The following is a 25,691-nucleotide window of genomic DNA, read 5'->3' as shown; positions in this document are numbered from 1 at the left end:
AATTATAGGATAAATGAAGTTATCGACCAAAGTTGTTTTTCTTAATGAAGGCACAAATTTAGTTTTCTGCAAATGGTGGTAAAAAAAAGAAATCTGTTTTTTTTCTGCTACTCAACCAAGAACTTAAGGATGCAAGCTAAGATGGTTTGGTTGAAAAAAGTTTCAAAAACTGTAAAAGACTTTTGCGAATTCGTTCTTAAAACAGCCAATATAAAACTTTTTTGAGTTTTGACGCATGCCATTTTATTGAGTTTATAGTTTAGGTATAAATTGAATTGAAAGATAATGGAATTACCCGGACAGTTTATTAGCTTAACAATTGATTTCGCTCAGACTCCCAGGGTACTTCAGATTTACAGCACAAATTTTTCGAGGGCGTATTTTTGGAAAATTTTTGACCTCCTTTTTAGGGTTGATCAAGTTTAACTTCTGAGCGACTTAAAACAGTATGAAGACAGTATTTTGACAGTTTTTTGCGGAATCTTTTTGAAAAATTTTTGAAGTTATAAACTGCGACTTTTTGGCCCGAGTTCGTTCAAATTTAAGGATTTTGGCGTCGGTTTTGGTTTGGTGAACCAAACAGACGTGGCGTTAAATAGTATTAAAGGAGGGTTTTTTGTATGTTCAGGCTCCGACTTCTCAGTGGGTAAATTATCCGTCCTCACCCTACCGCCTTAATACGCCCTTGTTGATAAAATTTATTCAAAGCACAAAAATAATTAGATATAAATTATAATTGTAAGTTATTTTCTTTAGTCTTTTCGCTCCAAAACCATCAGAATCATCAGTTAAGTGGGAGGACGTCAATGAGATCTAGAGCAACAAAAGATGCAATCTGTTACTTTCTTTTTTCTTTATTTTTGAGTTGATCGAACAAACTGCAAGAGGAATTTTTAATGACACTCTAGTTATTTAAATAGGAGTTATGAGAGAGAGATTCTCTCATAGTTGCATTTGTGTTCTCAAGTATTTTTTTAAATTGTTTTGGCTTTCAGAACTGAAGTTGATTTGAACCAAATGTCGACGAAAAACCAAATGTTTCAGAATTATAATGAAATGTCTCTAACTTGATTATGTTTTTAGCAAATCAAAAATTAAAACACAAATGTATCAAATTATTTTTCCAACACCAACAAGAAATATCAAGTATTATGTATATATTTTTAGAGCTAGTTAGCTTGCCTTATTCTCAGATGAAGATATTTTTTATAATTGGCATAACCTTTTGCGCTCATTTACCTAGAGTTCACACGATGACCTTCATAGATAAACAATAACTTAGCGCGCGTAACTTAAAAGAGTAATTTAAAACCGTTTTTATCATTTTTCAAACACCCAGTTATTTACAAAAAAATTAATACCAGGTGAATTAACTTCTAAGTGCCAGAAATGAATCAGAAAATTGCGAGGAAAACTAGTAAAAACAGATTCAATGAAATTAATTTCTTGTAAAGATTCGTCTGGTTAAATCAAAAAACGGAAATCATTCAGACAAACTGCTATCGACGCTGAGGCACTTATTTGATTCCGCGACAAAAAGAAAAGTGGATTCCGCAACAAAGACGCTCCCTTCGCTCTTTTTTCTTCAATCCTTTCCTCTCATCGTTCCAACAAAGTTTTATTTTGTTTAAAGTTTCTTTTCTATAACCCAGTAACATACAGACACAATATTGTGCGCCTATACAGTGCACAGTGTTGCAGCGCAAATGTAACTGGAGTATAAATGCATATGAACCTAGCACTCGGTCGATCGGATTCGAGACCCCATTTCGCAAACCTTGAAACATGTAGACCCGAGGGGCTATAGACCCATTTGGCCATTTTTTTACACTTTTTTGTTTTAATTCGGCTTAGCCTTGATTAAGGCTGACCCTCAAAAAGAGCAAATTGTCTCAAGGACATTACCAACCGGTTCTTGTGGTCATTTCCGACCGGTTTTTTGGACAAGACTATTGGTGAATTTATGAACTTGCCGTAAAGCAAATTTTGGATGAAATTATCAATTTTGCCGATGAATTTTGTATTGCCGAGAATACGATTTTATTATTGATTTTTCGGTTTTAAATTCATCCTACGGAGATTGAGCGCGCACACACAGTTTGGCCTCGGAATGGAACAATGAGTAATTTATGACTTCATAATCTCTGGTTTATTTTATAACGCACATGGATTCGATGATGAAAGCGAGAGATAGAAGATAGTTATTGCTCATGATGTTTAATTGCTTTAAAGTTCTGACTTCGAAGAAAAAACAGAATATTTATGCTCGGTGTGGTTTTTTTTCATTCGATCAATTGTAGCCGATCGAAATAATAAATTTCGAAAAACATTTTTTATACCCCATTTAAGATATTGAGTTCAAACTTAAGCGGATATTTTACCTTCGTTTTTTTGTCGGAAGTTCTGGCGGTTTGAAAATTGCCAAATTGGCCATGTCTGGACTAATTCATTTGTGCTTTGAAGAATTTATTTATATTGCTGAGAGCGTAACGCGAATTATTTATGCGTGGCAAATTATCCCGCACAACAAAATTGTTCCAAACTGAATTGAGGCTAATTGATCAGATCTGCCGTTCTAATTCCGTTCGACTCAACATTTAACACTTTGATTTTGTCCAAAATTTATAGGTTTTCAATATCTTATTTTCCCAAAAACTATTCGATATGAATTAATGGACAGTCGAAACATTCAGAGCATTGCCCTGATATACGAGCACTCTTGTTTTGATATTTATAGGCATGGGATGAAGCAGTCAGTTTCTAAAAAAACTAGAATGAAATTAGCAACTTTTCGCTTATTACTTACTGTTTCCTAAAACAAATTAAAATTATAAAATATATTAACTAGACGAAAAACACTGAAATTGTATTCACTCAAAAAAGTAAGAAACCAACTCCCACTAGTTTATCGAATAATTTTAATAAGCATTCGGCCAGCTTGAAGATTTTCGAAGAGTGTTCAGAGTTTTTATAACTCTTTCATAACAGTGAAGTGTACCTTTCTATTTGTCGCATCTTTTCGCATATCTCCTGTTTTTCGTCCACTGGGAAGATATTGGGAACTTCTCCTGCATTTAACAAGTTGTTAATGTCCTCCAAAAATGCCTCCACTTTGATCTAAAAGTTTGGAAATTTTTTAAGTTACTACAATGAAATTTCTTTTTTTTTTTTCAGTAAACATACTGTCTGAGAATATAAATGCAAAAATATTCGTTATTGAAAAGTTGATTTTTTGTTCAATAATTATTCAATGTTAAATAGTCAATAATATTTCAGTGGTAAATTTTTCCAATTATTTTACAGGTCGAATAAATTAGAAAAAAAAATACAAAAACTTGGCATTCTTTTTCGAATACTCTACTTGGGCGCCACATCTGAAATAAAACTTGACTCGCCTAATCGAATACTTACTTGGGTGTCGCTGAACAAAAACACAGTATTATTGTCGCCCTCTGCCGTCTTCCTCGCTATATTTTTCAAATCCTCCCTCCATTCGTTCATGCCGTAAGCCTTGCTCAACTCCACTTGGAACAGATCGTAGTCTGCCATGTGGGCTGCCAGACGGGTGAGTGACTGTCGCCCACTTCCGCCCACGCCTACTAGGAGGGCGTGGCCTCTGGACTGTTTGATGATTCGCGATATGCGACACACGTGCTCAATTGCGAACCTGAATTAAAAAAAAAAACACATTTTTAACATTAATGAAATGAGTTCCATTAAATTCTCACAAAAGTTTCAATTTTAACTTTGAAAATATTAATTTTGAAAAATTCCGTTATGTTTTTACCATTTTTTTTATGTAAGAAGAACAAAAAGTTCACTTTTATCTCTGGGAGTATACTAAAAACACAATGAAAAACATTTCATTCATAAAATTTTTGCGACATAATTTACACAAGAATGATTTAAATATACGCAGGGAGATTCCACGGGCAACCCACAGGCATTTTATTTTTTAAAAATGCCAAAATTTACGCCTAGGGCACTTTTTGGAAATATTTGAACTAATAATTTGCCCTTTTTCGTCACGCCTACTCCTCTTATTTTTTTTATTTGGGCGCACAAGACACCTTTAGATTGGTTGACCAATCATTAATGCTGTGAATTGGTAGTTTCAAAAAAGAACGTTTAAGGACGTGAGGGTGTTGAGTTCCTGATTTTTGGAAATTAGAAAGCTGCCTAACTTTGCCTAACCAGAAAAATTTCAAATACGTCATCGTGTTTTGTTTCATAGACTATAACTAACTTGTCTTTTTAGATTATGAACTTAACCTGAAGAGAACTAGATTCATTGGCTTCTTGCTGAGGTTGTTGTACTCGTCAAGATATCCCTCCACTATACTCCTCAAGTAGCTAATGTCCAATACCTCTTCATACTTCTTCTGGTCCAGCTTAGACGCCTGGGAGAGAAAAAAAAGAACACTTTAAGTACATGGTAAGAAAAATTAGCCAGCAGAAAGTTGAAAAAGTGTCATCGAACTATAAGAGACTACAAAAAACTTGTTTTAAGTAGTTTTTAAAAAAGAATCAAATTTTCAAAAATCTTGCATGCTGGCGTTTTTCACCATAATTAGTTATCCACACCGAGAAAATTAGATCAGTATAATACATTTTTCATTCCGCTTGAAAACCTAAAAAGTAAAGTCCACTTTCAAAATAAATATCAACCACTTTTTTGCACCATTTGCCTTTTCTTTGATTGCAGAGCGTTTTTATCTTCTTTTAGGGAACGAAATTAAATTGAAAGTAACGAAAATCAAACCGAGGAAATTTTACTTGAGCGTGAACATTTACTTTAAGACCTTTTATCCACGGGGGAAGGGACCAACACAAGAGCTGACCACCGCTCCCCAGACATTTCTGAGACATTTTCCTGCAGAAAAAAAAAACAACACGACCTATATAAGTGTCGTACTTACAATCAGTGAGTCCCAATCATGGATTTTGGAATCTCGATGTTCTGTGAACTTTAGTGCAAAACTTATGAAATCCAGGGACAAATGGTATTCAGTTCGCTACCTGGAGCTGACAGGGTAATGACGCGTGAAACATAAAACATCTATGTATTTTTCCAAATATTAATAAAAATTTTTGGTTTTCGCTTATGGCGCATATGACGTCAATCTTTTCAGCGCGTAACATAAATGTAGAAAAAGGATCTTATTATTTTCACAAGAAATTACCAAGAAGTGAAAGTTACTGTTTTTCTGGTTTCTGGAAAATATCGACAAGGCAAAAATTCGTAACAGGCAATAACAAAAAAGACATAGCAAAACTTAAAAAGACATTGCCAAGTAGCGCCCACTTGCTTCACTGCGCTTAATTTCGGCACGAGAGGACAAACGCGCGTGAATAATTATTTGCCGCATAATCTACTTTTATGTTTTTTTAATCCTTTTACGAGTTGTTGCCTCCTTTAAATTTTTTGTCGTGCTATAAAATTTTGCGTCACAAAGCATATTGGTTAGCGTTTATAATGCAATGAGGTAATGAAGTACTCACAATTCCCATCTAAAAAGTCAGCCGAAACCATCAGTTAATTTATTATCATTTTTCTAGTTTTTTGTTAATATAAGTTAATATTAGTTAATATTTATTGCAAATATAAGTTTTTGGTCAAAACAAATCGACTAAATGGTTGGTCAAAGCTAACAATTATAATTTTCGAAACCCACATTTTCGATAAACAATAAACTGTTTATTGGAAGTTTCCTTACCTTGTTTTGATAGGCTTCAGCTTGTCTCTGTCTTCTTCGATCAACAGGCTCCTGAAAATGCCAACCAAAATTATCAGTTGCCTTATCAAATTACAATAAGTATTTTGTTTCCGTCATAATCATTTACTGAAGCAACAATTTTTCCAAAAAAAAACACCTGGAAGTCGCAAAACATGAGAGATCGCATATCGTCTTCAGTTATAATCTTTGAATTGGGAGTGGCCAGGAGACGGGAGAATATGTCCACGTAGTCTTCTCCCAACACCTCTTTCGTCACTTTGGTCACGAACTCGTGCAGCCACTTCCGGTCGGAGTCGTCCACGAGACGATCGTAGAACACTCGGTAGATCTGCAACATAGATTTTATTTGACTTTTTCTTGTTTTATTGTTAATGCCAAAATGCTGGCTATATCTTTTTCGGAAAAACTAATCTAAATAATTTTAATTAACTTTTAACTGGAATTCACTTTTCAGTTCGTCGCTAACTTCTAAATCGTGTTTGAAAAACAATTCCCTTAAAATGCTCTAATTTTTGAACTATTGAAGTGCTCAAGGTCACCAATATTGCCAACAATACGGCATAAACTATTTCCCAACTTGGTTGTCAAAACAGTTTTTTTTATCATTGTTCTGACCAACTTCTCAATAAGTAAGAAAAAACTATGGCGTAAGGTGAATTTTTACAGTGAAATTTTGGGTACCGCGCAGAAACAAGGAAATTTATGAAAAAAGAAACAAATCATAATATGAATTATGAAAGATTTCATTAGTTAGTTTCAATAACTCCACGATAATTACTAGTATAAGTTTTTCATTCAATTAAAACTAACAAGACCGCCTCCGATAATCAATTGGCTCTTGATAAATTGGTTGTTGCTCTGATCGAGTTATCCAATCAATGAAATTTTGAACAATTTCAAGTTAGGCCATATCGCAATTCAGTTTGTCAAAAACCTTAGGTTTCATAGAACGAATCGTTTCCCGAAAAATCTGAGCTCTTTTAAGCAAGCTTTTTAAGCAATGAAACTTTGAAATATTTCAAATGTTTCATGAAGCAAGTCAGATGGCGAAACTTTAAAAATTCTTATGGAAGCTATTCAAGGGATGAAATATTGAAATATTTCAAGTTGTTTTATAGAGAGAAATCAGCTGGCAAAAAGTTTTAAAGTTTTTCGCAGTAAACTATTCAAGCAATAAAATTTTGAAAAACTTCAATTTACTGCTCAATAATACCTTAAAAATAGCATATTTAATAGACCGAATCGGTTCACAAAAAACATTCAAAACAATGAAGTTTAAGCAAATCGGAAAGCGAAAAAATAAAATGTATTTCGCAGCCATTCAAGCAATGAAAGTTAATCTAATAAAAAAATTTCAAATTTTCTACTGGAGCCAATCAAGCGCCGAGTCTTTCAATTATTTCAAGAGTTTTCAAATTGATCGGCAAAAAAACAAATTTTCACCATGCTAGCTATTTGGCTTAAGCTTTGACACGCTTCGACGTTTTTGTTAGACCGAATCGGTTCATGGAAAGCTTCAAGCTAAGAAAATTAAAATTATTTGATATTACTTTATATATTTGATAATTCAGTTGGCGAAAAATTCACGTTTTTTCCAAGTTTTTATGCAGAGCATTGAATGGTTTTTTCCTTTGGAGTCACTCTACGGATGAACTTTTGAAAAACTCCAAATTATTTCATAAAACAAATCGGTTTTCAAAATCTGTTTTTTTTTATGGATCGAATCAGTTCGCAAAAAATTCAAGCTATTCAAGCCATGAAACTTTGAAAAATTGCATTTTGTTTTTTAGATTAAATGGTTTTACGAAAAGTTAGTTTTCTTTGTCATTCAAGCAAAGAAACTTTTTTAAAATTTCAGATCGTTGCATAGAGTCAATCAGTTGACAAAAAGTTTAAGTTTTTTTCTAGCAAGCTATATAAGTGATGAAATTTCAAAATATGTCAATTTATTCTATGAAATTTTCGGTCAGAAAAATTACTCACATTTTACTGAGGCAAGTTATTGAAGCTATTAACAATTGAAACGTTTCGAGTTGTTAAGACCAAAATTTTTTGAGCTAATTTAGTTTTTCTCAACCAGCTAATCGAGAGATGAATATTTGAAAGAAAATATTGTTTCATAGAGCTGTTTGCGAAAAATTAGCTTTTGTGCGCGAGCTAATCGAGCAATGAATTTCGAAACAATTCAAAATTTTTCTTAGATCACATCATTTTGCCAAAAGTCAAAATTTTCTAAAGCATGCTAATCAAGTTATGAAACTTTTGAAATATTTCAAGTTTATTCATAAACCGGAGGGCGAAATTATTAAGTGTCTCTTCGCGAACTGTTATGGCTATGAAATTTTTGACATATTTCAAGATATTTAAGGAAACGAATACTTTTCAATCGTTCACGACATTTTCGTAAGCAAACTATTCAAGCTACGAAACTTTCAAAATTTTCCAAGCTGATTTATAGACTGATTTGGTTTCCAAAAAGTTTATGTTTTTCTAAGCAAGCTAATAGAACTCTATGCAACTTTGAAATATTTCAAGTTATTTCATAAACCGAATCAGTTTGCGAAAGGCTTAAAATTTTCTAAGCAAGCTATTCAAGCTATAAAACTTTGAAGTATTTCAAGTAAATCGGTTTGCACAAAGTTTTTTTCTTAGCAAGGAGATTGCTGTTTTTAGTTGATTCGTTTCAGACTGAAAGGAATCTGTAAGCGCAAACTTTTGGACAAAAATTAGGCCTAAGCACAATTTTTAGAAGTATTACTTAAATCAAAAGCAATAAAAAAATGTCTGGTGAAACTTAGCGGTCATAAATTCAATTCACTTTAAATTTTAAGTAAAACTATCACATCAATGATTATAAACAAATGTTACCTCACACTGTTGAAGTGGGGGTTAATTAACGTGGTGTTGAGGAATAGGACACCAATATCTTCCAACCCAGCATTGAATTCGGATCAAAATTGCTAAGCGGTGCATGTAACAAGTTCGAAAACTGAACGGAAGTTGCCTGTAAACTCCAATCTAACACCAATTTAACTTCTCTCCCCTAATCTTGTGTGGGGTGAAGATAATAATATGGCGCCTCGTGAACACTTACATTTTCTTGAAAACAGGGTCGATACTTGAGTCAATTTATGAGTCGACTAGGGTCGATGTTTGTGTTGACAAGGGTCGATACATGAGTTTACCAGTTTCGTTATTTTAGTCGATTCAAGACTCGAGCAATATCAGTAGAGTTTTCGGAAGCAGTAAGTTTTTGCGCAAAAATATGTTAAAAATAGTACCTCATGGACCCACAGTCTCTTTAGGGACGCACTGTCCTCCGCCGTCTCAGATGTTGACAACAACACTCCCTGAATGACCCGGGCGAAGTCCCTCAAGTTGAAGAGGTAGTGACTCTTCGCAGGGGTGGGCAGAAGTGCCTTCATCGCATTCTTGTAGATCTCCAGAGTCGCGTCTACTAGTTGAAGCCCGAGTGAGTTGAAATGGTCGGGAAAGTCACTAAAAACATTGATATTTTATATATATTTTTTACTATGTCATAACTGATTACATATTATCAAGTTGCTGAAAATGCAATGGTTGAAAGAGTTAATCGCTTGCTTGCATGTGCATGTTTTGCAGATGAAGCTGACGCTTTGCATTTTTTTTGATTGCATGAAAAAAAAACAAGACTTTTTTTTGAAAACGTGGCCAAGTTGAAATTATTTGGTTTAATATCATGCTCAGAGCTCTACAACAAAAATATCTGATTTGAGGAAAAAAGTTATGTCTTTTTTGATATAATATTTCAAAAATTATTATATCATTCAAAAACTGCAAATATCGTTCAAAAACTGCAAAGAAAAGCTTGAACGGCTTTTCTTTGCAGTTTTTGAGCAAAAATCATCACCAAACTCAAAACAGAATGAACAAAAATTATTATAATTATTATATATCTTTTCGTCAAAAATATTAGCAGTTGGTTGATTTTCCAGAAAAATATCGTTTTAACAAAAAGTTACTGGAATCTCCTAAACTTGCTTGATTGGTTGATCTTCCAGAAAAATATCGTTTTAACAAAAAGTTACTGGAATCTCCTAAACTTGCTTGATTGGTTGATCTTCCAGAAAAATATCGTTTTAACAAAAAGTTACTGGAATCTCCTAAACTTGCTTGATTGGTTGATCTTCCAGAAAAATATCGTTTTAACAAAAAGTTACTGGAATCTCCTAAACTTGCTTGATTGGTTGATCTTCCAGAAAAATATCGTTTTAACAAAAAGTTACTGGAATCTCCTAAACTTGCTTGATTGGTTGATCTTCCAGAAAAATATCGTTTTAACAAAAAGTTACTGGAATCTCCTAAACTTGCTTGATTGGTTGATCTTCCAGAAAAATATCGTTTTAACAAAAAGTTACTGGAATCTCTTAAACTTGCTTGATTGGTTGATCTTCCAGAAAAATATCGTTTTAACAAAAAGTTACTGGAATCTCCTAAACTTGCTTGATTGGTTGATCTTCCAGAAAAATATCGTTTTAACAAAAAGTTACTGGAATCTCCTAAACTTGCTTGATTGGTTGATCTTCCAGAAAAATATCGTTTTAACAAAAAGTTACTGGAATCTCCTAAACTTGCTTGATTGGTTGATCTTCCAGAAAAATATCGTTTTAACAAAAAGTTACTGGAATCTCTTAAACTTGCTTGATTGGTTGATCTTCCAGAAAAATATCGTTTTAACAAAAAGTTACTGGAATCTCCTAAACTTGCTTGATTGGTTGATCTTCCAGAAAAATATCGTTTTAACAAAAAGTTACTGGAATCTCCTAAACTTGCTTGATTGGTTGATCTTCCAGAAAAATATCGTTTTAACAAAAAGTTACTGGAATCTCCTATACTTGCCAGTATAAAACTTCATTACTGACAAACGTCCAATTCGAACTCCCGATTGTAAAAGTCTATTTTCGCCAGTATAATTAAAACATTTTGCTAGTTAAATAAACGGTTGAAATACTTAGGTGAAAACCTTGGATTTTCTGTCAGAAACTTAAAGAGTCCAGAACTATTCTGGACACTTTGGTGGAAGCAATCCAGAAAATCTTCCAATAATTTTTTTCTGAATTTTTAACCAAAAGTTGTCATAAAAACTATTCGATTGAAAAAATGGCGCGTTGGATTGACGTAACAAAATTGGTTACTTGAAAGCCAGGCCTAGAGATGTGCTGAGTAGTTTTGAGGAAAACCAACAAGACAAAGCCCTCTGAGAGTTTTTTTGAAAATAATTGTCTTTTTAGCCGCGAATTCACTTCTATACTTAAAAAATGTTGTCTATAACTTTCTGCATCCTCAAACTTTTACACCGAAAACTAACCGAAAATTGGAAGGAACTGGTGGTTTTAACATATGCAAAAATCGCATTTTAATACTAATTCTGAATATTTTTTAACATTTTTATATAAACTGCAAATGCATATTATTAGTAAGATTCTTGCCACTTAACTTGTGCGCTTTCTAAGAGGAGATAAAATTTGTTTGTCTGCTTTTAGGCAGGTTTGTAGCAGTGTGCATTGTTTTATTTTTAACAATTAACTGAGAGTACAGGTCGGGTTTGTGGCAAAGCTCCTTGAAAATTACCCCTGGACGCTTGAACCAATAGTAAAACCAAGGCACTTCCTGCAAAACTTCGACAAGGTGTTTCTTCTGGGCAGGTCTGCCTCCGGTAAAGTATTAGACATTTAGCATAAAATTTTTTGCAACGCATAGCGATAGTCATGTCGTGTCATTGATCCGCTCATGCTACCATGGCAATGATAGTGTTTGAATACAAGATCTGAATACAAGATCTCCATTCACTGCATTTTTAGCATCAAGTCAACCACAAGCTTCAGGCCAAGCGAAAATTCCAACTCACGACGCCAAACTCGGTTTTATAACAAAGCACAGAATTGTGATCAGAAATATAGTTTCCGCAGACATATTTTTTAAACATTTGTAGTGTTTTTTAGCTGAGAGCCAAAAAAATGTTGCCCACACCAAATTCTGGAAAAATATTCTGAAAAATTAGGAATCTAAACCACTAGAAAAAATAACCGAGTGTGGCATCGTATACAGAAAACCGCGTTGGGGTCGGGTCGCAAAAAAAACTCGAAACAGAACTTTTAACACAAACACTGCGATTCGCAGACGCAAAACTTATTGTTTTAATTGTTCAACTTAATCAATAGTTTTCAGTAGCGCTGGATTTGGTTCCCTTTCTGGATGAAATGCGATATGCTTTGATGCTTCTTGCGTTGAGGCCAGGGATTATGGGTAGTTAGTTACCTGGCATCGGTGAAGCTAGAATTTAATTGGTCAATTTTCCCAATAGTGACTTTATTAACGGCAATTAATCCAGATTTCAGTAATAGAAAGTTGGAGTGAGTTATGCAAGAGAATCAGGGGTTGATTGGTTAGAATTTCTTCTAAGACTGATTGATTAGAGCTTTGGACCAAGTTAACATCCTGCGCATTCGATAATTTTGTAATGAAAATAGCCCCCTCCCTCACCCTCACCCTAAAACGCCGCTACTCCCTCTACTCACTAAAAAGGGCGAGACGCTACTCGTTCTACCAGCCCCCCCCCCCTTTCCACCTGAAAGGACGATACTGGCTCTACTCACTGTATATTGAAGTGCCACTTCATGATGGTGGTGAATATCTGTTTCATTGTGTCATCACTGAACGAGTCAATCACTATACAGTTGAAGTGTCGCAGGAAGCGAGGAGTGACTGGGTTGCGACCACCGCCTACCACAAATAAACAACAAAACAATATGATAAAAAAAAACAAAGAAACTGATTAAACAAAAATTTCTCCGTTTTTAAAGACAATTTCAAATAATACTCTGACGAGGTATTGCATTGGAAGATAACCAGATATTAAAAGCGTCTTGACTAGTTATAAAACCGGTTGTTGCGACCTCTGCCAAATAAAAAACGAAAGTTTAAATAGTTTAAACAGTAAATTTTTGTACTTCGTAATTTACGAAAGAGTAGCCTTGCAAAATTAACAAACAAAAGATCTCAGATGTTTTGACGCAGACTTGAAAGCGATCGTATTAGTTTCACTTTTATGACATAGTCGAAAACAGCGACGGTTTTAGTTGTATTGTTAATTTTTTTTTCGGGTCGGGGGCTCTCCACATAGTTCAAACAAGACAAAAGAGAAAAAAATAATTGTTCACACTCTGATATTTTGTACGGATCCCAAGTCGGGCATAAAACATCGTTTAATGCATACACCCAGGAAGGTTGAAATACAATAAAGCAACTTTTTTAGAAGTCAGCCTCAATCTAAGCAAACGTCGAGCACGGTCAAAAATTTGCCAGATACCGTGAATTTTTTCTTGCTTTCTTTTTTTTTTAAATTAGACTCATAAGTCAAATATCAATTCAAATTGAATCCATATTTATTGAATTAAACCGATTTTTTAAAATCACCATAGAATTTAATCAACCCGGGTTGACCTCCATACACCAAAACTGCTTATCATACAATTCCATACAACAAATATCATTATCATACAATTCCATAGATCAAATGTATGGAGAAAATGCTTGTCATACAATTTTCATACATTTTCGAAAAACAATTTTAAAAAAATTAAACCATTTCTGCGGCTTTTTGAGAACAGTTGAACAGATTGGTGACAAAAAAAACTGTTTTGAATTTTTTTTTTGAAAAAAATGCTTACCATACAATTTCCATATACGACAAAAAAACTTTCAGTAGTAATTTTGAAAACTTGCCCCAAAAAATTTTTTTTCAACCGCAAATCTAATTTTGTAAAACAATTTTTGCAAAATTTAATTTTTTATGTGCACAACGTAGTCCTAGATACGATAATAATGACGCGCTATTTTGTCTTTGCCTTTTCGAAGCAAAATTTTGCGGAACTTTTCAAAAATAACAAGAAATTAAATCGAAAATTTTTTGGTTATTTCTTGTGTAACAGCAATTACACAGCAATTTGAGGAATAATATAACATTCTTTATTGAACATTGTAAAGTTTAGATGAAAAAAAAAGAAGTATCTCAGAGCATTGTTCAGCAGTGAGAGCAAAATCAAAAGTTTCAAGAAAAAAATGATGTCGATCAAAATCTAATTTTATGCTGCGAACATGTCGAGCTAGCACAGCCAAAAACTAATTTTATAAGAATCTACCCAATGTGGAGTTTCAATTATTTGATTCAGTTTTTTATAGGCTAACTCTCTAAAATTCAAAAACATTTGATCGAAAGTGGTTGATTTGCTTAACATTTTTCCAAGCAAAAAAATCCATTCGTATTGGATTATAATTGATTATTTCAACCATTTTTATGTATGGCATCGGTGGAAAAATCCCTATCAAACAATTTTCATTCAGATTTCAAAAAATTTTTCAAAAACATAAATGAAAGTTTTAGTCTATTAGACTTTTTTGAAACTTTCTGTCAATTAAAAATAGATTTACATTTTTGAATGAAAAATTGTCTAGCATACAGTTTTCATAAAAAAACCTCGAATAATAAATTTTTGTAATGCAAAACTTAGTAAATTTTGTTTCAATAGTGCAAAAAATGCTTTCCATTCTGTTCCATAAATGTTTTTAAAAAATTCTATGTTCACAGTTTCATAGAATGAAAAAAATGCCCATCATACAATTAATTTCATAGTAGGCAAAAATGCTCGTCATACAATTTATTTCATAGTATGAAAAAAAACTACTTATCACACAATTTCATAATAAAAAAATTTTTATCATACAATTTTATAAGAGCAAAAATTGCCTATAATGCCATTTTTTAAAAAAAGTTGTGGACAAGAAGGCCATTGTAAAAGCTTTGATTTTATTTCGAAATATTGGTAAAAATGCTTAAATAAAAATGTTTTATAGTATAGAAAAAAAACACATATCATCTTTTTTTCATGCTTTATTTGGTCTACGAAAATGTATGAAATTGTATGATGAGCATTTTTGTCAAACTGGGTGAGTTTAATGTATGGTTGTCTCACTAAATTTCATGTTTTTCCTAATTTCAACCGCTTTTCATTGACTCCAACTTTTTGTTAACCCCACAATAGAAAACAACCACGTTTAAACCTGCCCACATTCAATTTTTCCGCTCCTCCACGATTTTCCCCTTAAGAAATTACGGATGGTTATCGAATGAGAACAGTTATGGGTTCACAGAAGTTTTTTTTCGGCAAAAGATAAAACCCAGTTGCACTTAACTTTTTGTATAATATCTTCAATAGCAAGAAAAAAGTCAAAAGATAACCCAACCAGTCAAAAAATTGACCCAAAAAACGGACGAATTTTATTTTTTTTACGAAGCAAAGAAAGTAGCAGTCACAAAAATCACATCTCTTTAACTAGTTCGCCCTTTTTAAAATATGGAGAAGAATTGTTACTAATTGCATGACGAGACCTAACTGTGCACTGGATAGGCGCACAATTTAGCGTTTTAAGGTCGGAACGATAAAAAAAAATGAATGAACAAAAGAAGAACAATGAGAGGGTCCTTGTTGCGGAATCAGCTCACAATTCACAAAATACACAGCTTGGACTCGTAATGTGCAAATTTCACACACATTAAACCCGCTTTGAACAGGGGAGTCAATCCCCTATAGAAGAATATAGGGGATAGGAGATAATTGATTTTTTAAATGATTATTGTGTGTGTTTGATGAATGATAACTAGAAATGTCAGCTTATAATTCAAAAACTCAGATAAGAACGTCTTGCACAACATTTTGCACAAGAAGTAATGTTGCAACAAAGTTTTCCGTAACCGTAACCGAACACATATGACAAAAATCTTGATAATCAAAGGTAGTAACAAAGGTTTGACCGTCTTGCATTAAAATGCATTGGAAACGATCCGAAATGTCTTAATTCTGTCTTACACAAATAATATAACGAAATTATGAAACTGTTAAGTTTTAGCAAAATATTTCTAAGATGACTATTTTTAAAATTTGAATTTTCTAATTTACCAGACATTGATTAAGGCATACATAAACATGCCATACAAAAGAAAGACGAGTTTTAAGCGTTTTTGAAAAAAATTATTCAGAGAAAAGGAAAAAAAAACTAATATTAGTATATCCAGTAATACGTCATACACGCCAAAAACCAAATTTTTGCATGCAAATTTTTATTTCAAAAAAAGTGTGTTTGTGTACAAAAATCATTTTGTGGCTGAAAAAAAAATTCAAAAAAACTGAAAAATTTTTGTTATTTAGTTTATCTTTTTAATTTAGTAGGATACACCGACATTTGTGCCAAAACAGGAGAAAAGTTCTTCGAAAATTCGATGACATCTTTTTAGCAACATGTATGAAATTTGTATGGGTAGTTTTTTTTCATAGACTTAGTTTAAGGAATTGTACGTTTAGCATTTTTGGTCTATCGAGGTCAACCCGAGATCTGAGGAATTTCACTGATTTAATGTAAGATTATAAATCGGACATCAAACGGGCGGAAGATTGATTCAAAACTGATAAATTCAAGTTCATAACAAAGACGACTCTGTAAATTAACTTTTCCTAAGAAAAAAGGTAGGTTGAAAGTAAGCAATGAAATAGCGAACACGGATTAAACAAAAATGATAAAACAAAATGTAAAACCTCACAAATCGTGTCAACAAAAAACAGACAAAAATTGGAGATTAGTTTAATACTGTATTGCATCAAATATTGGATCTCTTTAACTATCCCCCTTTGCAAAGAGGGGAGGGGGAGATTAGTTACAAAGGGACATAGTTCACATATGCTTAACTGTGGTGATTTATTTCTATTATTTCATTATAGGGATGGTAATTCGCTACTAGGTACCAATGGGGGGGGGGGGGGGTCGTTGAAAAACACCCAAATGTTCACCTGCTGGTCCCATTGATGCAACCAGTTGTATGTCAATCAACTTCATGGAAGTGCAGTCCTTCCTGTCATACCACTGCCAATGGTCCAGCCACTGTCTCAGAAGTTCCACTGGCGGCTGAGCTCCGTACTTCTCACGCATTGGCATGTTCATATCGTCCACGTACACCACCTGATGATGTAATCATTATGTATGATGATGTAATCATTATGTACGATGATGTATCGTTATGTAAAGGTTATGTAATTAATTACATCATTCCTAATCATGAATCTTAGCTAGCCTCGGGAATCAAAGAGTGAAAACGAAATCAATGGATGTCACCCCTTTCCAAACTTTGACGGCCTTTCTTCAAAGTATAAGTAAAAAGTGTAAGTAATTTATAAGTTAAGAATAAGTAAGTAGTTGCTTATACTTCTTTCGCAACTTTAAAAAAAGGCACACAAATTTTCCGAAAACTTTTCGATAATCAACACCCCTCGCCCCCGCCTCGAGAAAAAAATCCATGATACGCGCTTATTTTTGGTATCAAGTCAACAACGTTCTTACCGAATTTACGTAACCGGAATAAGACGTGTCTCTACTCACAGTTTTCTTTCCAAGAGGGGGTCCATACACTCCCTTCCTCCTCTTGTCCAGTTTGGACATGATGATGTCCTGTGTCTGGTTAGCACTCGTCTGTGCCGAGAAATTGATTATGATGGGCTTGTACATCTCCTTGTCCAGGTGGTTGTACAAAAAGTCCTAAAACATTTATAGAGAGTTGAAAAAAGAAAAAAAGATCGCACAAACAGAATAAATTAAAGAGAGCAATCTTATAATTTTTGACAAAACTTTGTTAAATTTTGCAAAATTTTGCATGTTTTGCTATTTTGAAGTTTGAGACAATCTTGAGGCTCAAACTTGGTCTGCGCAGTTCGCTTTTGCATGCAATTTTTTTTCCAAAATAGGTCAAATATTTTTAAATGAAATTTTTTGCCCAAAATTTTACTATTTGTTTCAGTGTTGATTTGAATTATCCGGAAAAATTGCCTAAACCCTGAAAATTAAAACGCATTTTCTCCCAAAGTGAGTTGAAATTAGGTGAACAGTGATAAAAAAAGAAAACCTGCTTAAATTTTTAAAAGATTTAAAGCATTTTGTTTTGCAAAATCCGGGTTCAAAACTACCCCAAAAACGGATCATTTTTGAATTTTTATTTGATAATAAATTAGTCCAAAACTACCGAGTCAATTAGTGCCGAAAGTATATCAAAGTGAGCCTCTAACGTATCTCAACAAGGTATTAGAACAGTATAATCAACAAAAATTCCGCGAATTGCTTTAAAAATTTTTTTTATAAAAGGTAAAATTGTTCTGTGACATTTTTAGCTAAAAAACAAAAAATATTTATTACTTACAATGTTTTGGAGATCAAACACTCGTTAAAATTAGTTGGGCTTCGTAGTCGTCCAACAAAGTTTAACAAGAATTTGATCTCCAAAACATTGTAAATTTTCGAATATTTTTGTTTGATTAAACAAGCTTCATGTATATCCAAAATTGTAAAAAAAATTGCAGGAAAGGTATGAAAAATGGTTTTTATCAAGTATGGTAGCGTATTCCAAACCTATCAAATTGTATTACTAGCGTATTCCAAAAAATCAAAATGGTAGTTTTTTGCATAGAATTACTTTTATGTGCTCGTAAATAGCCACAATCAAAAACGATCCTAGCTATTTAAAACATCAGCGACTAAGATGTTTAAATGATTACACGTAAAAGGCTATGAGACTTGATCAAATATATCTTAAAAAAAGGAACTTATATTGTAGAGAAAAATTTTTTAAATGAACCAAAAAATTTGATGACCTTAGTTTTTAGAAGTCAATTGTTGGATTAAAACCTCATAGAATAAAACCTATATAAACACAGAGGCGAAGTTGCATTTCGCATACACAAGTAAAATTTTGACCAATAACGGTACTGAGAAAAACTGACTGAGTAAATTGGTAAACTGACCGATGCATTTTAACTAGTATGCGAAAAAAAATTCATTAAAAAAATCCGACCCTACAAAGGTTCGAACCCTCTTATTTTGTTGCGGGTCTCCTTCCCTACCTCTACGCTGCAGATTCAAGATACCTTGACGCTAAGATGTTAATTGTAATGTAAAGGTCTGTTTTAATACCCTGAGCAATGGCTGCACTTAATAGCTGGTTATTAATTTTATGTAAATACTGCAAAAAAAGAACATTTTCAAAATGTACAAAAATATTTGCGACTTAGGTTGGGAAAAAAGAGAGTTCATACTATCACACAAGCTTTGCTTGAGTAAAAATGTTGGTTTGAGACCTCCACAAAAACGATAATTGAAAACAAAAGTTAGCAAACTTTAGATATTAAGGGCTACAGTATGCAAACAAAAAAAATTTGCTGGCAAAGAAAAGAAACCGTTTGTTTGCATAAAATTTGGTTTTACGCTTGAAAAAGATGCTGATAGATCAGGACCATTTTAAACTTTACGTTTCGTCAGACAGTTTTAATCAATGAGCACTGCAGTTATAGTTTTTTATCCACAAATTTTAAATCCATTGTTTTTACAATTATGTGTTTTAAGTCTTGCAAAATGATCTTGCAAAATGACAAAAGATACATTAAAACGTTTCATACAATGCTTCTAAATTTGAAAGATTTTTTGAACAACATTTTCCCAAAGGCTTGTTCATGAGATGGTTTTTCTGTCTATAATCATTGAAAAAAAAGATGATAATTGATTTGTCTTCAAAGAACAATTTTTGAGCTTAGAAATCTCATCCAAGCTTTGAAAAACAATACAAAGCGGGCATAAAAAATCCAACTACTTGGCCATTTTCTTTAACCCATAAAACAACAGAAAATTATCATCTGGCAAAAATATAAAACTTGTATTTTGTACTCAGGACAGCGTTATTGTCAACTTGTTCACAAATTTTTCACGTACCATTTTTTTGCAGCCGAACTATGTCTGAAAGTTAAGACCGCAGCGCAACACAATTTTTGGGTTTTTCTACACAAGTCGAAACAACTGGCAGTTTTACCGTATAAACTCAACAGGACTGTTCGCATCAGGCCAAAGCAAACAAAAATTTGACTGTCTTTAACTTTCACTCTGGCACTTTCAACCACTTTCCTCCCCTCAGAGCCAAAGTTTACTACAGTGTTATTAATTGCGGTCTTTAGGGAAAAAATGGGACTAATAAGCTTGCCTTAAATCGATTTGAAATGGTTTCGACTGTGCATTATTTCGTCACTCTCAACTGATTTACGCTTACAGGATAAGTATCAAAAAGTTGCGGTAAACTTAGAGCCAGACTCCTTCAACACTTAGCAAAACAAGTAGAGAACCTTTTTTACACTCACGAATTCAATATTTTCATTAAATTTTTGAAAAATTGGCCAAAAACTATTTTATCGGTAACCAAGAACAACCTATTTGGCTTTTTAACTGCTTCAGCCCCCTTCGATATCTTTAGAACAATCCAATGCGAAAATAAGCGTGGTCAAAACACTTTGTGCTAATTGCACCAAAACGCAACCTACTAATCCAATTCAACGTATTTGACTGTATTTCCAGCGTCAATTGAAGATATTTTGATTTTCAATTTTAATTTTGATATTTAAGTTATTTTAGTCCGCAATGGATATACAGTAATGGAAGAAATGTTTTTCTTTTTTTTTCAATTTACGAAGATTTCCTCTTTAAATTTGGTTTTTTTTAATGATTTTGTTTAGTAGGAATTAATTTCATATACAATTGTTAAATTTATATGGGTGTTAAATTCGTTAGCGGACTATTTTCCAGACATGTTTCGTCCAATTTTTGAGGAAATTGACGGAACATTTCCCGCATTCAGCTTTAAGCGTTAATAATCGATTATATTACAATTTTAGTACCAGTCTTACTAAAATTGAGACACAATCGATTTTAATCAATTAATAATCGATTATAATCTCCCTTTTTAGGATCAAATTATAATTAATTATAATCCATTATAATCGATTATAATTGATTGTTTATTCGTCCATTTTTCGATACAAATATAATCAATTATAATTGATTAAAATCAATTATTTTTTCAAATTTCTAATTTATTAGTCTTGCACAAAAATCAATTATGTTTTTGTGTTCTTCGAAGTTGCATCAAAATTGCTTATATTTTATGCTTTTTGTAGACGTTGGTTCCTATGAAAATTGAGAAAAAGGTTTTTAAGTTTTCCAATCAATTCAAATTTATAAGGTTTTATTTTCATTTCTTCTCCATAAGAGTTGTTTTGTGATGCATATTTTAAGCTTTTTAACCACCAAAACATCAGCAAATTGATTTAGTTTTATGATTGATTCGGAAGATTTAATTTTCATCTACCACCGGAGTCTTTCCACTAATTTGAAAGGATCTCTATGAAACTTTTGTTTCGAGGTATAATTTGTGCTCAGATGAATCAAAATATTCAAAAAACACAAAAATAATAACCCATAAGATATAATTTGAATATAGTTTTGAATTGACAAAACTTTGGCAAAATAAGAGATTATAATCGTTTATAATCGATTATAATTGATTCTAAGGGTTTTTTGTAAGAACTATAATCAATTATAATCGATTATAAGAGATTATAGTCTCTTGGAAATTATCACAATGATAATCACTTTTAAATCCTTTAAACACCTAATTTTGGTAATTATAACCAATTATAATTGTCAAAAAATCATCATGAAAATCCGTTATAATCGATTATTTACGCCTAAACTTGGATGCGGGTTGTTCTATGTGGTGCAGTTTTTTTTTCCCGCATCCAAGTTTGGGCGTAAATAATCGATTATAACGTATTATTATGATGATTTTTTGACAATTATAATCGATTATAATTACCAAAATTAGGTCTTTAAAAGATTTATAATTGATTATAATCGTGATATTTTCCAAGAGATTATAATCTCTTATAATCGACTATAATTGATTATAATTGATTATAGTTCTCACTAAAAACCTTTAATATCAATTATAATCGATTATAATCAATTATAATCTCTTATTTTGCCGAAGATTTCCTCTATTCGACTTATATCTTAAGGGTTTTTACTTTTGTGTCAATAAGAAAATCTCTAAAAGAGAGATCTCTTGAACACTTTGATTCATCTGAACACAAAGTCTTACCACGAAACAAAAGTTTCATAGAGATCCTTTCATATGAGTGGAAAAGTTCTCGCGGTAGATGAAAACTAATTTTCCGAATCAATCATCAAACTAAATCAATTTGCCGATGTTTTGGTGTTTAAAAAAGCTTAAAATATGCATCACAAAACAACTCTAAAAGGGAAGAAATTAAAAAAAAAACTTATAAATTTGAATTAATTGGAAAACTTTAAAAATTGTTTTCTCATTTTTCATAGGAACCAACGTCGACAAAAAGCATAAAATATAAGCAATTTAGATGCAACTTCGAAGACAAAAATGGACAAACAAAAAAGATTATAATCAATTATAATCGATTATAATGGATTTTTGTGCAAAACTAATGAAATAGAAACTTGAATAAAAATAATGGATTATAATCAATTATAATCGATTATAATTTTATCGAAAAATAGACAAATAAATAATTGATTATAATCGATTATAATGGATTATAATTAATTGTAATTTGATTTTAAAAAGAGAGATTATAATCGATTCTTAATTGATTAAAATCGATTGTTTCTCAATTTTAGTGAGACTGGTACTAAAATCGTAATGTAATCGATTATTAACGCTTGAAACTGGATGCGGGTTGAAAACAAAAAATAATTTTTACTATCTGAAAGAAATTCCTGAGCGCAAAGCAAAACAAATTATTCAACTACAATCATTTTTCCTAAGCTTATGGGAGTTTGCAATTTGCTAATTTGATTAGGGGAATGGCCAACAGGTAGATATGTGTCAAAATGTCTTCTCTCATCATTTTTAGCAAAAAAAAATTAAAATCAATTCGAATTGATTTATTGCTAAAAAAAACAAATCATACCGTTTTGACTTTTTGTATGATGGCTTTTTGGAATGGACAAAAGCAAATTCCGAACGAAATTATCAATTGTCATTTACCTAATTTTTAAACACTTAAAACGCAATAACTTTGAATATTCAACTAAAACTATATAAATATACTCACACCAAATTAACCTAAGCAACAACTATATAACTATACTTACATTCAAGTATACAGATTTCCCTGTGCCAGTCTGTCCTACAAACAACACAGCCTTCTGATGAGTCACCAGCAGTTCAGCTAGAGTCTGCACTCTGACAGTGTCTATAGTCGGCACAATTATCTGATTGACAGTGGCGTCTTTGGGGATGGGAGGCGCGTCTTTGATCTTTTCAACCCACAGTTCAAAATGGGCTTTGAGCTGAAAACGAAATATATTTTTGCCGTGTTGGAAAATATAAGCTTTTTCCACGCAATCAGAAATAAGAACATTCAAAAGATCCAGATACATTTTTTGTATGCGTTTAGAAGAGGAGGATTGAGTGAACTGAAAGAAAGGTGGAGTTTTTTTTGAACAAGAAAAAAGTTCATGAAAAACAGTATTAAAGAACAAAAACTTAATCATAATATTCAATTTCTATGATCAATTTAAAAAAAAACGGAACAAGCAGATCAAATATTCAAGAAAATCATTTTGTTTTTATTTATCAAAACATTACACTTTTTACCAGAGTAGTAAATTTTCCCGCTAACAGAGCAAGTTTGGGTCGGCAGGGGGCCGAATCCCTGAAAAAAAGAGTCCTTCTCCCCCACCCCCCCCCCCCCTTCAAGTCCGCCCCTGCTTTTTGTTGAGATTTTTTCAGATTGAGTCTAGTTTTTTATGTTTCTTTAAACTGATGATGCACTTACTTCATTTTGGGCAAATTTTGCTGTGTCGCCTCCATCAATCTAAAATTGAAACAGAATCAGTTAAAAGTCGGCACATGTGAAAAAGAAACATATTCAGCTTATTGACAAAATCGATTGATGAGTTTTCACACCTCTTTCACGAATCTGTACTCGTATACTGTTCCCAGTGCTGGAAAGCGCATCACGTATTCCTTCTCCGGAGCCTCAACATCATGAAGGAGGTTCAATCTAAAAACAAAGGTTTGCTATTCATTGACTGTAATAGTACATCTAATCATCTTTTCAGTAAGACCTGAATAAGCAATCAAAAATGTCACATTCGAACAACCCCCATCTGAGTATAGTGAAAAAAAAAATCAATGGATTTCTGTGATCTAGAAAAATGCCATTTTTATCGATTACCATGTCATGTCGCCCTCTGACAACAACATGGATTATAAATCGGTTGATAATGCGATTTTTTCTCAAATTTAAAATTAATTAAAATCCATTTAAAATCCATTTAAAATCCATGAAAAATTTTTTAACCATTTTTTTTGCTTTGCGTTGTGCAAGATTTTTATCAATCACATGAATAATGAAGAAATTTTGCAAAAAAACTTCTGATTGTGCGGCCAAAATTTCAACCTACCAACGTTTTATATAAACGTTATAAAAGTTTCCAAGTTTTAAAACCCCCACTTCTCAAACAAAAACGTTCCCGCCAAAATTTCCCGCATCCCCAATCTTAATCTTTTCAACGTTTCAACCCCCTCCACAAACACACATTTACCCAGAGGCGGGCAAAATTTTTTTTTTGGGGGGGGGGGTTGTTTCAAATCTTTTGTTTTTTCGTAGTAATCTTTACCCCCCAATGTTAATCCCATCTCCAACCTTTATCCTATCCCCACCCCACTTTTATCTTTTACACCCCTCCCCATTTCGCCAAAACTCATCCTCCCAACGTACGTTTAACCCCCTATTCTTTAACCCAGGGGAGGGGTAGGTTGGGTGTGAACGCAAAAGTCAGTAAATTTAAGAAACATATTAAATAAATTAAGAGAATATAAAAAGCATAGTCAAAGGAAAAAATAGAGTTACAAAATTAATTAACAAAAACTTCCACTGAAAAAGGTTGAACTTGAATATGAAAGAACCAACTTAGCATTAAATGTGCAAGCGACTTTGTGTGCGTTGAATTTTGGATACTTACTCGCATCTGAAAAAAAATGAGATAAAAATACTATCGATTACACTTGATTTTCATTTTCATGTGAGTCTCTTTAAAAGTGATAAATAATCCATAATTATTGCTGTTTCGACCATTGAAAATGGGGAGAAACTTCCAGGGTTGACCTCCATACACCGAAAATGCTTATCATACAATTCCATACATCAAGTGTATGGAAAAAATGCTTGTCATACAATTTTCATACAATTTTGAAAAATGGTAGAAGAAAGGTTTAAACTGATTTCTGCGGCTGTTTGATTATAATAAAACAGTCGGGTGATGAAAAAATTGAGGTTTTTGTTTTTTGAAAAAAACCTTTATTATACAATTCCAATATATGGAAATTGTATGATAAGCATTTTTTTCATTATTGATAAAGTTTTCAGAAATCTTTTGAAAAGGTTTTTTAAGAAGCTATATAAAATAGAAAAGCGGCTTTGGCTCAAGGTAGGTTGTTTTTTTGCAAAAACAGCATTTCAGTTTTGGGTCGTCTGACACATGTCTGATCAGGTTTGTTTTTTGTTTTAGCCCCTCGCCCAGGTACTGGTTCCCATAGGATAAGGTTAAGGATTTTGTTGCTCTCTCAAGAGTTGAAAAGATTTTCTTGCAGAAAATGTACAATTTCAGCTTCAAACCTCTAAAGTACTGCAATTTTTCTCAAGTTTTCTTCTCTGTTCAGAGATTGCACGTTTTATGGGATGGGCTTTGACGTAATTTTTGCCTCACTTCATTTTAAAAAAGTGTTAATCATACAATTTTCATAAATGACAAACTTTTAGTCATACAATTTTCGTATATGGGAAACTTCTAATTTTACAATTTCCATATATGGAAAAATGTTCATCATAGAGATTTCATACAATTTTCTGTACGTATGGAATTGTATGGAATTGTATGACAAGAAGTTTCTCATATATGGAAATTGTATGATTAGAAGTTTTGGTCAACCCGGGTTTGTATTCGTGTGTAATT

At 32.6% G+C, this 25,691-nt stretch overlaps 1 protein-coding gene across 1 annotated transcript in view; it reads right to left on the bottom strand.

The window, feature by feature from the left end:
• LOC134855131 (dynein axonemal heavy chain 7-like) overlaps nucleotides 1–25,691 on the bottom strand; it is a 366,992-nt gene that overhangs the window by 159,855 nt on the left and 181,446 nt on the right. Inside the window, 14 exon segments of the mRNA XM_063871543.1 lie at nucleotides 1,906–1,955; nucleotides 2,833–2,894; nucleotides 2,999–3,117; nucleotides 3,412–3,667; nucleotides 4,273–4,400; nucleotides 5,718–5,768; nucleotides 5,875–6,066; nucleotides 9,020–9,236; nucleotides 12,374–12,500; nucleotides 16,619–16,787; nucleotides 17,205–17,360; nucleotides 22,824–23,021; nucleotides 23,510–23,548; nucleotides 23,641–23,737. Coding sequence (XP_063727613.1) covers nucleotides 1,906–1,955; nucleotides 2,833–2,894; nucleotides 2,999–3,117; nucleotides 3,412–3,667; nucleotides 4,273–4,400; nucleotides 5,718–5,768; nucleotides 5,875–6,066; nucleotides 9,020–9,236; nucleotides 12,374–12,500; nucleotides 16,619–16,787; nucleotides 17,205–17,360; nucleotides 22,824–23,021; nucleotides 23,510–23,548; nucleotides 23,641–23,737 — 1,861 coding nt within the window.

Source organism: Symsagittifera roscoffensis, chromosome 10 (assembly GCF_963678635.1).
Source record: "Symsagittifera roscoffensis chromosome 10, txSymRosc1.1, whole genome shotgun sequence".
Lineage (NCBI taxonomy): Eukaryota > Metazoa > Xenacoelomorpha > Acoela > Convolutidae > Symsagittifera > Symsagittifera roscoffensis.
The sequence above is the reverse complement of the archived record's forward strand: the minus strand, read 5'-3'. Positions and strand labels throughout refer to the sequence as shown.